At 35.4% G+C, this 16672-nt stretch overlaps 1 protein-coding gene across 2 annotated transcripts; it reads right to left on the bottom strand.

Annotated features, from left to right (window-relative positions):
* Window positions 1–5645: 5645 nt before the first annotated feature.
* LOC113774751 (ER membrane protein complex subunit 6) lies at window positions 5646–9299 on the bottom strand. Of its 2 annotated transcripts, none has more exons than XM_027319362.1 (5): window positions 9161–9299; window positions 8265–8413; window positions 7142–7337; window positions 6413–6432; window positions 5646–6009 (listed from the first exon to the last, which is right to left on the bottom strand). In XM_027319362.1, the coding sequence occupies exons 2-5, from the start codon at window positions 8378–8380 to the stop codon at window positions 5979–5981; spliced, it is 363 nt and encodes a 120-aa protein (XP_027175163.1). In that variant the 5' UTR covers window positions 8381–8413; window positions 9161–9299; the 3' UTR covers window positions 5646–5978. The 2 variants fall into 2 exon arrangements, with proteins under 2 accessions (XP_027175163.1, XP_027175164.1); XM_027319363.1 differs by lacking the exon at window positions 9161–9299 and adding an exon at window positions 8629–8687.
* Between the last annotated feature and the right edge of the window lie 7373 nt (window positions 9300–16672).

Here is a 16672-nt window from a genome sequence, read left to right as displayed (position 1 = left end):
GCTGCATGCTTTCTACTTTTCAAGCTTCGAATGCTGCCAAATTTGGCTTCAATTTAGCTTTTTTTAAACAACGCTAGTAGTGTATCTTTGTGGAAGGGATAATGCCAATTTGTCTCCTCGTGTCTCGTTTAATGTCTGGCTTAGTTCTTCAATTTGTCTCCTTTTGTTTAAACTTTTTTTGAGGGAATCCTTTTGTTTAAACTTGTGAAGACTTTTCTTCTGTATTTCCCTCTAATGAGCTGTACATTAGTAAGATTTTGCTTAGTTTTGACTGGATAAAAATTCGAATGACACTTAGTAGTTGCTTTTGAATCAAAGAAAGAGTAATTTAACATGTTAGGTGGACTTTATTTAGCATGTGAATTAGCAAATGGAGTCTCATATATGTTAGAAAGAGTTTTTAAACTAGCCATTAGGCATGATGTTCTAATAGTTGGTTCAAACATTCATAAAAACTTTGATTATCAACATTTTGCAATACTTCAAGGGTGCATCGAGCACCGAGAGATTCCCCGTACAGTCGTACGATAGAATGAAAACCATGAACAACAAGATAGGGCTAGGAGCCTCTCAATTGAATTTCTCTGAATGTTAAACTCTATAAACTCTTATTTATTTATTTATTTGTTTGGATAGAGTAGTATTATTTGAAATATTATTTGGAATAATTACTGTAACACTTTTTGTGATGTGATGTATGTGAGATAAAAAGATAATTGAGAATATAAAAATGTGGGTTGGGAAATGTGTTTATGATACAAGTGAAATATTATTTTTTAAATATCTTTCTATATTAGCATACTAAAAAAGATATTTTTTGAGAATACTTTGATATTCAATTTACATGAAATATTTAAACGGTGAAAAATGAGTCAAAACTGCAACAAAATTTATAATAATTGTTCAAAAGGTCGAATTTAATTCATTGTATATGGAAATGTATGTATAGCTACCACAAGTAACGTGAAATATATTATGAATGGTGTTGATTTTTAAAAATAAATTTGAAATTAATTTTATTCGAGTGTAATAGAGAGAAATTCTCTCTAATGCAGTGGAAAGGAGCACGGCCCTAGCAAGATAATACTTATTCACGAGAGTGGGAAGGTCGAAGCATCTTCCGGACCTTCATCAAATTTGACATCCTACAAGTGGAAAGAAACAAGAGATTAAAAATTCTCCATTATGGTAGAACTAGGAAACCAAAAGAAAGAGTAAATTAGGAAAGACGTATTATATATATTGTCAGGGGATAATGCATAGTACCATTATTGTTTTTCTGGAGCCTGGATAATGGACAATAGTTTGAGTTTAACGCAGCATGGCTATTACGACGTGTTCGAAATGAAAGTAAAATGAAAAGGGGAATAAAAAAAGGAATTATCACCAGATGCGTGTCCTCGACTCAAAACTCAGAACCAAAGGGAAAAAAACAAAAACAGAATGTAAAGTTGTATATATGGTCCCTTGTGAATTCAGGCAATGGTCGCCGCCGGTCTTGGTCCCGTTTTGAGGGAAGGCTTTTGATTATATATTTATTTATCTTTTTACTTGCTCGAAGGAAAGGAAAGTCAACTATAGCCTCATGTTCAACATCATGCTGCAATGAAGCACGAACCAAAGATTCACATAATAATTCAAGCATTTCGTCCCTTTTATCTGTTACCTGTATATGCATTTAGCTTGGTGGAAATAAAAATGGTTAAATTCTTGCGGAAATTGGAATCCATCAATGACAACTGCAATACGCAATGTGGTATATTTAACTACTGGGATTACTTCAATGATCAGGGGAGACCACTTAGAGATCTCACCGCTATCAAGTTGATCAGGATTTGAATCCTAAAGCTCACAATTGGGGGTAAGAATGGTGTGGGAAGGAACGAGGAGGCCAAAAAAAAAAGAAGATATATTTGAGTGTTGACCTTAATTGTTTACATGCTTCTTTACCAATGGAACTAGAATAGAAATTTTTTTTTAAAAAAAAAAGAAAGAGAAAAAGCGCTGGATTGATTCTAATTCCTCAAGTACGTGCATGCAGATTGAAAACCCAGCATTTCTTGGCTCTAGGAGAACACATTTTTGGTCCAATAACTAGACTTGGTTCGGGACTTTTGACTCAGAATGAGCTACTAACGTTCAAGTAGGCCTTGCCTTTGCATGGCAATTAATTTATGTATATCGTCTGAGATCATGCTCCAAGACTTCACGAAAAGCAATGATAAATCGTGCTTTATAATCTTAAACTATCAAATCACCGGCTGAATGAATTTACATGCTAAGCAATTCCAGACACTAGCTAGCTAAGCTGCCGTGAGTTGAAGTACTTGATAAACTATCTCCATGCATCATTTGACCTGAAATTTAGTACTATCGGATAATCACTACAAAAATGAATTCACTCTAATCTTTTCTTTTCTTCTTCTTTTTTACGTGTATTGATTCTAATCTTTATTCCTTCCACCTTAAAAGGTTTTAGGGTCCCAACTGAAAAAAAAAAAAAACACAAAGCTTGCTGCTGCTTGCCTTAAATAATCTTTTCGGATGTTTTGCTAGTGGAATAAGTGAGCTCGAATTCCATTCCTGTCTTTTCTTGTCTATTTTCCCCTCCGATTGATGGGGGGTCCGTTTATTCCTTTCGGCGCTCACTAGCTTCCCACCGTCACCCCGCCTCCTCCCCCAACCCTATCCCGAGGACCCACCACCGTGCTTTCATCTTTGACCAACAATTTGACCGCTCTTTAACAGCGTTCAAAATTATCCACGACAAAATCCTCCAGTTAAAGTTTTCTTTCTTCTGTTGGACCATTATCCCTAAAGATTCATGAAATTCTTTAAAATGTAAATTCTTATGTATTCTTTTCCTACACTTAATCAAAACAATCCCTCGTAGATCCATGAGGCCACGTTGCTGCCGTCGTACAATTTTCCGTCTTTTCGCTCTAGCCAGATGCGGCCACGATCGACTTGCTTCTATGGCATGCTAAGGTTAGGTATCTGCTTTACTAACACTTAGCCTTAGCTAAATCACTATTTGTAGCACATGCAATGTGCTTTGCACTTTGACGGCAAACATGCAGCAGCTGCAGACCAAGAAACTGATGAGTGGCCATACGTGACTATTAAGTTTGTCACACAATCCCTCGTAATCTGATAGGACAGAGACAGTATACTGGTATATGAGGAAAAGGATAGAGACGATTGCACACACTTGGTAAAACAAAGTATATATTAAACAGCGATTAAACAAGTAGCTTGATTGTCTCCTACTATCCTAATCCCTGTTTCCACCTAGGCATCAAAACGCAACATGTATATTTAAAAATACAAAGATGGTTGCTTTGTCTAGAGGAAGATTACCAAAACTCAGTTATTAATTGATTAGTCATTTGATTAGAGCACATATATATATTTATATAAGAAAATTTGACCAGGAATTCTCTTTCAAATGTACAAGTTCTGCTGCTGCACATGGCTATATCGGCCACATACTGAAAAGGGTGTTTTAAATGGTATCTAGCGTATTAGTCAAATGAAACCCTTCTGCAAAATATCATCTTTTTCCTTCTCTTTACCTCAATTATACTTGCAAGAGACCCTTTTATTATTACTATTTGTTTCTTTGGAGTTCTTTCTCAATCTTTGCTTTCCTTCTTTAGTACTTACTTTACAATATTCATGTCGGCCTCATTACTTGTCCTCTCTATGGATAGAGCTCTGCTAATCAATTAAATAGAGAGATGATGAGTTGGTTTGACTGAGAATTGGGAATGTACTATCTTGGTAACCAAACTAAAGTCTTTGCATTTTTTAATCATGAAGAGATTAGAGTTTGCCCTCTAAAATGTGAACAAAAAGCCTGAATCATAGAGACAGCAAAGAGCATACTCATCTCTATGGCTATTTCTTTACTGTACTGATTGCAGTTGTGTTACAAGGGAGTTGCACGTGCTTGTAGCTATGACTCATGATCTACCTACGGTTTATCCTCTAAACACTTCAATTTCCTTAGAAAAGAAGCGCCTAAGATTGACTAACTGTCCAGAATATGTATACTAATGATGCTGCTTTATACGTCTAGAGTAGCAACAAAGCTAATTAGCAGTACAAGTTACGTTACAGGGAAAAAGTACGGACCAATGCCCTCTATCTGAGTTTGAGTTCTTGATAATCAAAGGTAGAGAGCAGGAGACTATAATCAGTATCATTATTTTGGAAGGATGATCTGTAATTGCTAAATTAGCAAGAAAGTGAAATTTGAAGGACTTAAAATTGTATACACTTCCGCCACTTTGTGACTTTTCGTATGATTTTGCAGATTGCACTAACTTTTTGTATCATGTTGTGTTACACCCACATTTTCTCCAATTACTCACAAGTAAACTACTACCCAAAGTAGTATTTTTAATTTGCTATTCTCCCTTTGTTATGAATAGGAAAGTGTAATTTGCACTCCCAATCTCGCTCCTTTAACTCCACCTGTTAGTTCTTTTTCATGAAAATCTACTATCCTTCTTAGTATACTCTCTGATGATCTTCACATTCAGCGCGCCATGAGTGCAGATGTTTTTGAGCTATTTTACCACTAAAAATAAAAACATTTTGATTGGGGTGAAGATATCTTCTTTTTTTTTTTCCGTAAGGGTCCCTTAACAGCTTAACTTATTTATCCATCGAAAACTTGATGGATTGATCAGTGAACCACTCTGCAGAATCTGGCATTTAAATTTTACGAAGTCACAATCTTGAAAAAAGTCACTAGATTTACAAATCCTGAGCTCATATTATGCCACAATTGTTAGTTTTCCTCTCGGTTTTAGTTAGGAAGAGTCTCTGTAAAATGTGAGATGGGTCCAAGGTACAGAATGGTTTTTCCCACAAAATCTGGAAGCTTAGCAGTCCTTAATCAGGAAGAGCAAAAGGGCTCACACTGTCATTCATTCTGCTTAGTTTCTATAAGAAGAAAGTTCTACCCGACCTTCAACACGGGCCCAGAAAAAGTAGTCTATATCTAGACAGAAACGCTTGCCGCTTTTCCAACCACAAAGGCAGATAGCCAGACATTAATGGAAGAGTAGCCTAAATCCCGGTGGGTAGAGGCATCAGTCTTGGGCAGTTTGTCGAAGTCTTCAAAGTTTTGGGTTCCACTCGAGTCCCCAGTGCTGCCCATTGTGAGGCTTAAATTCTTTCTTACATAAAAAAAAGAAAGAAAATGAAGAATTGAACACAAGTTCTTGATGAAATTGGAGAGGCCAAGTTTAACATATAGATTCAGACAATGATATCATTTTAGATACCAAAATCAGTCACCATAAATTCGTATTTTATCAGTCCACGACCATGAATCGTCCAGTAGCTGCTAGGCACATGCCCATATCGTAGTCCAACTCCTGATAAATGCAAGGCATAGTTTGCTTTCTCCCTTTTTATGGCACTGTGAACTTACCCAGTACATCAACCAAGAATATAATGTAGACAAAACTTTGCTACTAACAAGTTTCTCTATTTTGTTAAAATTCAAACAATCCAAATCCCAGGGACATTCCAAAATCACAAACACATGGGGTTGAGGAATCGGTTGAAGTAGAAGCAGCAACGCCTACTTTATAGGATTTCAAGAGCAGTAGAATAAGAACATACCAAGGTATGAAAGACGTATCATTATTTTGATATCACAAACTTTCTGGTTCAATCTCAATAAATGATTGCATAGTCAACAGATGGAGCTTTTCAACCTAAATTAACCACGAAGTGAAACAAAGTATAACATTGTATCCAAAATTAACTACAAAAAGCTGCATGACGTTTAAGAGATCCTGTAAAATTCTTACAAAAGCTGCAAGAAGAAGGTCCAAAGTTCTCGAGGCACATTAGCTGTGTGATCGAAATGTCAGACAACAAAATGTAAGACTTCCAGATTATCCAGAACTTCTTGTCCTTGCAAGCAGTAAGACCAGTCTTGTTCCATGAAGAATTCCTCAGAATATGTGCACAATGTCATAAGCAAATCTTTTCATGTCAAGGAATACTTGAAATATGCAATCAATGGACGCCTATAGAGGGAAAGTAAAAAGGTACCAAGGAGGGTGAGAAAGCTTGGCATCATGCATTCCTAATGTATCTGCTGCCATTAAATCCCAGGGAATGAAAAACTACTTTACAAGTTAAAGATATATTATTCACAGCTGTGGCGACCAGAGCTATAACTCTTATATTTTCTCCATGAATATTTTAACAATTCCAACTCAAATTAAAAATTTGCAACAGGCCAAATTTCCAACAGGTTGACAGAGGGAAATTAGGTGGATGGAGAGAACAAAAGGATGACACGTAAACTAGGTTAAAATATAAAAAGCTCAAACACGAGAACAATGTGATTAAAGATTAATGACAAAAAAGACTTAAAGGATACGTCCAGAACAGCACAAAAGACTGCAAGAAAGGAAAACAGCGTCAATCAAACAGAAAATAGGACAAGTACAGTTAAAATTTGTGAAACTCGACAAAACATTGAGCTGAGATAGCAAAAAGATGTTTATAGACATTTTAAGCTTCAGATAACAAATGCAGTGAAGCAAGGAAAAACAAATTATGAACATCATAAATTGGCTGCTAGAGAAGTTTTTTGGTGCATCAGATGCATTATCTTCCCTGCATTGGACATCTTAGAAAATTCCATTTCTTGACAATTGTAGTCCCTTGGCAACTTAAAAACACCCAAACTCATTCTAATAATTCAGGTTTTCAAATGGCATCTTTCAGTACATCAACTTTTTATTTTGCTGCATAAAAGATTACTGTTATTTTCCATCAAATTCACAGATCAGGTTCTATCCTACTTTTTTTTTTTTAAAAAAAACATAAATCTTACTCAAAGATAAAATGCACGTAACCAAGACATATTTTTCACTAAAAGTTCTGCAGAATCTTTCTTTACAGATTTAAATGGACTAAAAGATGCAAATTAAATAATCCAGGACAAATGAAAAATCCAAATATTTAGGACCTCTACCGTACAGATGCAAGTTGTAATATCACATCACACCATATAACATCCTGCAAATGCTGAGTCCAGAGAAATTCTGGAATATACTGCAAGAGGAAAACTTGGAAGATGAATTATTATGATGCAAAATAATACCATAAGCCCGCCAAAGAAACCATCTAGCAAAATCTTGTTCCAGCTGTCAAAGTACGAATGAATCGAAAACCCAGCCTTGGCAGCCAGTCCGACTGAGGTTATGCCCATAATTAGGAAATAAAAGACAAATCCCATCAACCCTGTTAACCCCAAAATTCCAGCAACGACTCCTCCAAGTATCGACATAAATGTTCGGCTGAAAAAATAGAAGAAACACCAGTATTAGCCGATCAAAATGAATCAATTAAAAGGAAAAGGAGAAGAAACCAGTATTAGCACCATTATTCAGTGCATGGGCGTTTTGCAAAGGAGAAAAACACAAAAAGAAAAAGACATGAATAATGGACCTTATGGTTTCAAGTAAGGGCTAAGATCATACATGTGCACGCTTAGCAACATCTCAAAGGCAGTTTAAAAGTTCCACGTTTATTTATTTACTTTTTGGTATTTCAGTTAGAAGCTAAGCAACGGAAAAGAAGCCAGACTTCTTTCTTTACACTGGATATTGAATAGGAAGACAGGTAAGGCAGCTAAAGGAAGACAAAATTATATCACTCAGCCTCCCAGGAACAGTTAACTTTCTTTCTTAGGCACGTAATATAGGCCACTAAACACTAGAGCAGCCATACGTTTTCTAAATAGAGTGTGAAGTAACCATAATCTCATTACCAACATTTTAACATGAGAGAAATCCTAGAGGGTATCAACATTTTGTGGCAGTTTAGCCAGATGGCATGTCACTGCATCTTAAAAATATTTATTCTTCTTTAGCATGGATTAATTAGTTTTCCATAAGGTCCTTTTACGAAGGGCAGTTAGTCTCCAACTTGGGTGAGTAGAGTTAATTCTGATTTAATAGCTGGCTTTGGATAAAGCCAAAAGTCTGATGGCATGTCACAGCATATCTAGAAAATAATATTTTTGTCTCTGCATGGATTCAGAAATTTCAAATGGTCTCCCGAAAAGTGGCAACAAACTTCTTGAAGTTTATAAAATTATGTGATCGTATCAATGATAGGATGCCATAAAAGTATCCATCAACTTATTACGTGTAAGACCGCTTAAGAAGGACAGAAGCATAGCAATACAGACATGAATACATTATCAAGCTGTCATAACAGACCTGTAATACATGACCTTTGCGTTGTTCTGCATATTTTCCGCATTGAAGGTGGGCAAATCATTCAAGTTGTCACTGGCTTTCTCCTTAACTTTGTCAGAATCAACACGACCAGCCATAGATTTAGCTTCTTGTAAGTTCAAAACAAAATTCTGAAAACCGCACAATTTTTGTCAGGAGGAGCTATACAGAATACCAACAAAGCAGAAGCAACAAATAATTATGAATTCTACAACTAGATGTATAATTCCATCGATTATCCTTGTACACAAGAATTACACGAAGCACCTCTCGAAATGCTAAAAATATCTAACTTAGATCCATTCCATAATTTTCTTTTAGATGTTTGAATGAAGCTCCCTCAAACCTTAGTGATCCTAATTTTGCAACCCGTCAAACCTCTTACCGAAAGGCCACAAGTTTCGAACACTTTCCCTGCAATTACACAATGCATCGGTCATTGCCGCATAAGACCGCAATGCCCCACTATTATACTACTCTTTATTTTCTCTCTAGCTATTCTTCCTTAAATGTTTAGCAATATATAACTTCTTAAGAGCTATTCATTAAAGCAGCGGCCACTGATTTTCTTAGCCTGCCAAATCCAAATCTTAATATCCCCACCACTGGCCTACATAGAGTGTGGGGAAAAAAAAACCATATAGATGCCCTAGATAAAAAAAACTTCAAAGAATCTATGCTAAGATCAAGCAAATGAAGAAGTGGAAAAATTTATCACTAGAGCCCCAAACAAAAGTCAATTTTAATCGCGAGATAAAATTTCCAGAAATTCACAAAAGGGACACTCCCTGAACAGTCCAGACATTGGAGCTTTGAATTATCAGGAAGTACGATTTCTTTACTACAACTGTGAAAAGTGACAGAAAGAAGAAGATTACCTAGAATTATCAAGTTCCTAGATGTAATTGCTGGTCGGAATGTCCAAAGGAACTAGGCTGCTGCCGCCGCCGCTGCTGGTTGGTGGTGATAGTCAGGCTCAAAGTTCTGGAGTTCGATTCCTGCTTCCCATCGTCGTTGCCATGATCAGTAATTTAATTCTTTAGTCGGATGCTGAAATTTCGGCCCATTTGAGGTCCAAAAGTCTATTGGATCAAAAATATCAATAGGCTGGGCCCGTATGTTCATTAAGGACGCGGAGCTATAGAGGGTTGAAAGCTCGGAGCTTTGGATGCTTTTGAGTTTCATCTGTTCATGTCCAAAAAAGAAGAAAATTTCTAAGGGTCCGGCCTCGAGCGTTAGTTAGTTAGTACCTACCTTAGACAACTGAAATTAAATTTAAAGAGTATATGTAAATGCGAATGGAGCGATTAACTATATCAGAAATCACTTGAATTATGAAGACAAAGTTGAGTTACTTAAGGATAGTTTTTGATAATCTATTCATTCAAAGAATAGAAAGAAAAGGGATAAAACATAGAATGCAGCATGGAAAAGGAATTCCTTCCGGGCCTGGGTTGGGTAAGGGTTGCTCTATAACTCTTTTGTGGTTCCGAGGGGGGAGGGTGAATACTTGAAAATAAAATTTAAAAAAGAGGGAGCCAAAACAAAAATTAATTTTGAATCTCTGCGTTCTATACTACTATTTGATTTTATAATAATATATGAGATTCTTAATTAATGATGAATTTTAGGTCAATTATGGAGTGGTTTTTTTTTTTGATGGATGTTGACGCTTTTAATTTAACCTGATGAAAAAGCCTTTAATGTCACTTTCCTTTTACATTAATTATATATATTCTAGCAGTCTCTGCAGGTGAAAAAGATTGCACTCTATAATTGGTGAAAAGGAATTGAAAGAAATCCCATGTCTTCCTCTTAATAGTTAATACATCAATGATTAGGCTACAATTGGAGCCTTAGCCTTAGCGTTTCATTTCATTTGATGTCTCTGGTGGACAATAAAAAAATCCATTGTCTCGTTGTTTGCAGAGGAGGGCTGATTAAAATGATCAATATAATTATGATGTTGTACTTGTACGGCTGATTTTTAATTGATCCTCATGCCTGTCACTATCATATATGTATATATATATATATGAAGTATTATCTATTAACTCAAGCATTTAACTTATTAATCAACAAAATTATTTCTTCTTCTTTTTAAAAAAAAAAAAAAATTTAAGCCCGATACAAATAATCCAAAACTAAAGAAGGGTATGGTATGGCATGTCATGTCGTCCATCCAGAACAATATAATGACAGCGGAAGATAAACATGTTCTTCTTTTTTCAATAATTCTTCCACCGCTCGCTCTCCCCGCACCCTTCCCTACCTCCAACTAACTGTTAACGACAGACAAAATTCGAACCGCCGAATCTAAAAGTGGGAAAGGCTGCCATGCATGATTAGTTACTGTTTATCTTTATAAATAAATCTGTTGGATATATTTAAAGAACCTAAATTTCATCATATTGAAACCACACAAAGCATGACATGACGACATGATGTCACGCAATTTTATTAATTTGTTGTTTGAGAAATTTAAGCATGCATTTAATGAAAAAGAAGAAATTCTCAACATGCATTTTAGGAGTGTACATTAATGATGACTAATTATTGAAACGGGCAGAGAGGAAGAAGAAGAGAAAGAGAAAAAAAGAGAGGAGTGGTTGTTGAGTCGCAGAGTTTATGATTATCGGACCAAGAAAGAAGAAGACGGGATTGTGGAAACGACGCTCATGACTCTATCCCGCAAAAGGCGGTCCAATCCAATCGCGTGCTTGATGACCCCATGAATGATGCAGCAAGCAATTGGCCTAATTTAACCTAATACTGCACATATAAATAAAAAAAAAAAACAAAAAGTCTGCTTCTATCAGCATCGCCACCGTCTCCTTATCATCTTCCACCCTGATTTAACATCTCTGAGCTTTTTCACATAATTTTAGTTTCGTCTGCCTGCCAACCAACCATCTTGCGCCATTTTCTTCAATTTCTTATCTCATTTTTCGCCGGTTAGGCCTACGTTGCTTTTTCGATTTTGATACGCAACAAATCGGTGATGCACATGCCATGTATGTGAATATCAAAGGATAATTGACTTCTTTTTTATTAATTTATGAGAGGAAGAAAGATACTAATATTTACTCCAATGTATAAAATTTTCGAATCGAGATTGGGTTTCAGCCATAGGCCTTCTTGGTGGGCTCTCTAGCATTAATTTTTTTCCTCAACATTGAGCAATACAAATCAGTGACAAAGTTGATCATGACACAAGAGTGAGTCAAATTATACGAGCTCACATGTAGTTAGATAGATCAAGGCGTGCATGGACTCACTCATTCATATGTAATGGGCAAAAATTCATCACCAACGGAACGGATGTTGGTGCAAGTGGAAGGGGCTTGCATCCCTTAACCATGAGGTTTCGGATTTAAAACCCATGGAAATGGAAAAAATAAAGTTGGGAGGGTTTTTCCCTGCAAGGAGCCCGACCCAACTCGAACAGTATTAGTCGCAGACGATAAAACGGATGCGGATACCTGTGAGTTATACCTAACAAAAAAAAAAGGAAAAAAATTCATCGATATTGAATGGCATTTGCAAATGCGAACTCCTCTCTTCGTTTGGTCATTTTCTATACTTTTGAGGTGAGCCTGCATGATCTTTTCATCAATCTATATATATATATATATGCGTTAGGCCAGTTGTCATCTTCACATTAATGCATTATGATGCACTGTCCAAAATTAATGGACTGCATATGATTAGTGTACCATGGCAGATGGTCACTACTTGGGTAAATGGGCAGCAGTGCTGCTGAAAGGAATCCACAGAAAAGACTTCTCTCATGCTTTTCCTTTACGGAATACTCCCACCAATCCCATAAAGCTAAAGAGCAGATTGACCAATTATAGTAACTTGTTCACGAGATCACATATTATATGCTAATGCGTGAAAGACTGAATCCACAGAAAGCTAACGTGACTAACCTCCCAATAATGAATTCTAACATCCACCCAAGGCTTTGGGTTTCGTACGTACAGATCATTGCTCTGAAATATTGGCCGCAACAGTTGTTAATTAATTCATGCGAGGCAACCACTTCTAGAATGAAGACTGGGTCTCGAGCAAAAAGGGACAAAGACGATTTGGTTGCAGAAAAAAAGAGGATCACCCACCAAACATTTGAGACTGCTGGATTGATTTTTTACGAGGACCGTACCTTCGGCTTTGGTGTAGGTGAAAGTTTGAAATTGATCCACCGAACCTTTGAACTTCTTCAACGTCCACCGTCGAAACAAGAGGAGCAAAGACCCAACTTTTTAATTATTAATAATTAGCAGCAATTTAAGAAACCAACAAAACTTTAAGGTTCTATTTCTATAAGACAAATCAAACTCAAAAAATCTCACGTACGACAGCATTGTATACTCTTATCACAAAAGGACCACATATATTTCACCGGAAAATATCACCAGATCTTTAGCTATGAAAAGGCCTAATAGTATTGGCATTTTCGACGAGGCTACAGCCAAATGCTGGGGACCATATCCCTCCCCTGTCCAGAAATTAAGACGTGCCCCGGTCCCTGATATCAAAAAACTCCACTAGAACAAAAGCTGGAACAGTTTGCTGGAGTTCTTGCAAGGGTTTTTTGATTAATAGATCTGGTGGAGAAAAAACCATAGAAACAAAAAGGTCAGTTGCAAAAGAGAAGGCATCTATTGACTATTGAGAGAGAGTCCTTGGGGTGACAAGCACCAGTCACTCAGTCCATCCAAGAGGAGAAGAAAATATTTGTTTTATGCATTGGCCTTTGATTTTAACAATTTTTTGAACTTAAGCCAATAAATTGAGGATACGATTTTCAGAACATAGAGAATTGAGGGCAAAAAAAATTTTTTTTTTTTAATCTCTAGGGCCGCATTCATGGCGAATTGTGTTCTGACCCTCTTTTCCATGGTATCTGAGCACTGGTACGTAGCTATTATTTTATTACTGCTGTCCACTTCACTCGTCCTCTAACACGTCACCATTATGGAGTCATTTTATCATTTGTTTCAGGTATATTATTATTAGCATTGTGTGTGCTGATTGTAACTTCAAAGTAGAATCTGAATAAAATGAGAATTTATTAAAGTTGATAAGTCTGATGGACACTTTTGAAGAAGGAAAAATAAATATTACCATCCACGGAAAGTAAGTAGACAGAATAAATACGAAGGAACTAGTTCAAATCAGCTTGATTCTTGGTTAATCTCGTCAAATTTTAATTGAATCTTGACTTCTCGATTAATCTCGTAAGCCCCTGCCGGGTTAGGGTCGTTTTGAGTCAAACTGGTCAAATCCTTCTTAACACTCCATATATGTATGTGCCTATGGCGTGTATCCAAAGAGCGCGTCACTTTTAATTTATCATATGAATCCACTCACTAATAATTATTAGCGTAACTTTACATTTATAAGTTTTTCCGATTTAACTCTATACTTTTAAAATATTAATACCCGAACTATAAATATAAGTTTAGACCAGGAAAGACATATTAGACCAAGAATTGCCAAAAAAAAAAAAAAAAAAAACGAGGAGCATTAAAAGATGCTTGTATTTATTCCCTTGATTAATATGCGTCTTGAAGAAAAGCCCTGATTGTGTGAATCTTGACTATAAATTGTGGGGAGAATGTTAATCACCGCAAACTGTAGTTGGATTCTAACTGATAGTATCTTGGCACAATTCTTTCATGCTGCGCCAACATGGAGATACGATTTGTTGGAGGACTTTCAGTGAAAAGTGAGCAGGGAAGAATAATACAGAGAAGAGAAGGAACTTGTTCCTTGCCCAGATGCCAAGGGAAGCCAGAATTATAACCAATCATAACAGTGTGCAATATTTTATGTCCAATTAGATAACGCCTTCAAACGTCAACCATTTGGCATTGGCATGTGCAGCACTCTACTACTTATGTGCAATTTACTGCACAGCGTTTATTAAACTCTCTTGCCCCCACAGCACTTTTTGGCTTTTGGCAGTTGAATTATTATGGGTCATTTCTTGCGCTACCGATTGTAACATCCAACCTCTTCAACCCGAAAGTCTGTCTTGCATATAGAGCCATCATTTAATAGAAATATTATACTGTAGTAGCTTGAATTGGATTCTTTCCTTGATTTCTTGAACTTAGGTTCGTTTTATCTCAACTCCCAAGGTAAAGTTTTTTTTTTTTTTTTTTGGGTTAGCATAATTTGATCAATATTTTGACATGACCTACTTGTGAGTGTGTCTAGATAGAGTATTATTTGAAATAATATTTAAATTAATTATTGTAACGCTTAATTATTATAATATTTTTTATTATGTGATGTATGTGGAATAAAAATATAGTGAAAAATATAAAATAATAGTTAAAAAGCGTATTTTTGATATAAACAAAATAATATTTTAAAAAATTTTAGTATTCAAACGCACCATCTATTTCCACAAGTAAGCTTTTGATGGATAGCAAGTTGAAAGGGGTCATGAGTAGAAGATTTTGAATTCAAGATCTCCTATAACCAAATTGGACACTTCTATAATTGTCGCATATTATACAACCTCACCCAACATTAATTCTATGCTCTCACGTAGCCGATTTTGCAAGTGACGTGGAAAATGGATATAAATGTAGTATCTAGGACAATCTATAAAGCATGCTGAGGTTCCTATGGAAAGTGCATGCAAAATAATTTGAATCGTTTAAATAGTTAGTGAGTCACTATAGATTCTTGATCAATCTTGAACCAACTATAAGGACTTTAAACTAGTAGTTAAAATGGGGCCGGGAATTTTGTTTCCGGGGGAAGCTGGGGAGGTTAAAAAAAATAGTTCAAAAATGGATACAGGTATATATTTAGAGTAAATCTTGTATATACTGATGGTGTATACACTATCACTGTTGGATGTACGATACATATGTAAAATTTGGGTTTTAAATTCAAATTCGAATTATGTGTCATGCATCTAACGATGAAAGTGTATACACTGTTAGTGTATAGAAGATTAATTTATATATTTATCTTATGAATGCAAACTAATTATTCCTCAAGAGATCTTAACCTTGGACAAAGTTAAAGAGAAACATGTCCATATCTAACTCAATACACTTATAGAAACTATTACAATACATGTTTCTACGAGTGTGGAGGTCAGGTTTTGATTCAAAAAGCAGAGTGATGTAGATGTTTTTTCAATGGGTTGGGTACTACCATACTATCTAATTTAACAAAGTATAATAAAACAGACAAAATATTAATATTCTTTGAGAAAAAAAAAGATAGGCAGAGAAATCCAGAAAAGGGATAAAGCAACTAAACAAATAATGTGCCTGTTTCTGTTGAGTCGTGTGCAGTTTTGGGTAGGATATTAAAGTGATGGGATGGGAAAAAGTGTAATTACATGCAAGCAAAGCAAAACAAAGAGAGAGCAGCTGAGGGAGCAGGCGGCCGCTTTTGCCACTCCTTTCTCGTTGTTTCTTTTGTCACAACGATGATATTTCTAGTGTGTTCCCACAGTTCATTATTTGCTGATAATATTTTACTTGTATTATAAATATATATTTTTAATAATATTTTTATTTTATATGTATCACATTATAAAATGTTTTTTGATGTCATATGCTGCTACTAACATACCACTAATAGCTAGGTATCAAACATCGGCATTTTTGGTTAAGAAAAAGCCAGTATAAAAATGTTTCTTAGCTTTAATTTCGAGGTTTGCGTCAAGTAACAAGAAACCTAAGAAATTAGCGATTTAATAGCATAGTGGAAAATTGCAAAGTGACACACTTTGTGACATTTTAATTATCTTATTGTATTTTAATTACATGTAAATTACTTATTTATTTATTATCTTTCTTTATGCAAGATATATCTGCATCTACTTTATGAACACCTTTCATATATCATAAACGCTCGTGCCATGTTTTAAACTTGGCTGCAAAATTTGTTAATATATGTGCCTAATTACAATGTAGGTATTTAATATGTTTGATTCTTAAAATTATAATATTCTACTGTTTGGTTAGGTAATTTGTAAAAATAATTTTCAAATATTATTTAACTTGTATCATAAACATAATAATTTTCAATCATCATTTTATGTCACATAATTCACGTTACAATAAAAAATTCTACAATGTTACTTCAAATAATTTTTTCCTCAAATAATCTCCTATCCAAATGCTACCATTACAACTCAAACATAAGATCATGAACTTTAAATTTATTTACTTATTTATTTTTCCCTAGGAAATGAATTCTTTAGCGGGCACAAATATTATGACTTTCGTGCTTGATCCATGCAATCGGATGTAGCAGATCAATTTACGATGTTTCCCAACAGTTACCAGAGAAAAGCTTTATTTATTTTCTCTCTCTCAACCGTTTCTGCCCTCCCTCCCTCCCTCATC

Source organism: Coffea eugenioides, chromosome 6 (genome assembly GCF_003713205.1).
Source record: "Coffea eugenioides isolate CCC68of chromosome 6, Ceug_1.0, whole genome shotgun sequence".
Classification (NCBI taxonomy): Eukaryota; Viridiplantae; Streptophyta; class Magnoliopsida; order Gentianales; family Rubiaceae; genus Coffea; species Coffea eugenioides.
Note: the sequence above shows the minus strand (reverse complement) of the source record. Positions and strands in the feature narration are given on the sequence as shown.

Bases quoted from the DNA above. Each gene is read 5' to 3' on its own strand.
- LOC113774751 (XM_027319362.1), bottom strand. From the start codon at position 8,380: ATGGCTGGTCGTGTTGATTCTGACAAAGTTAAGGAGAAAGCCAGTGAC. The intron at 7,338-8,264 runs GTCTGTTATGAC...CTATTTTTTCAG, and splicing joins GCAAAGGTCATGTATTACAG to CCGAACATTTATGTCGATAC. The intron at 6,010-6,412 runs GTATCCTTTAAG...TGACATGAAAAG, and splicing joins TCTTTTGTGCTGTTCTGGAC to ATTTGCTTATGACATTGTGC.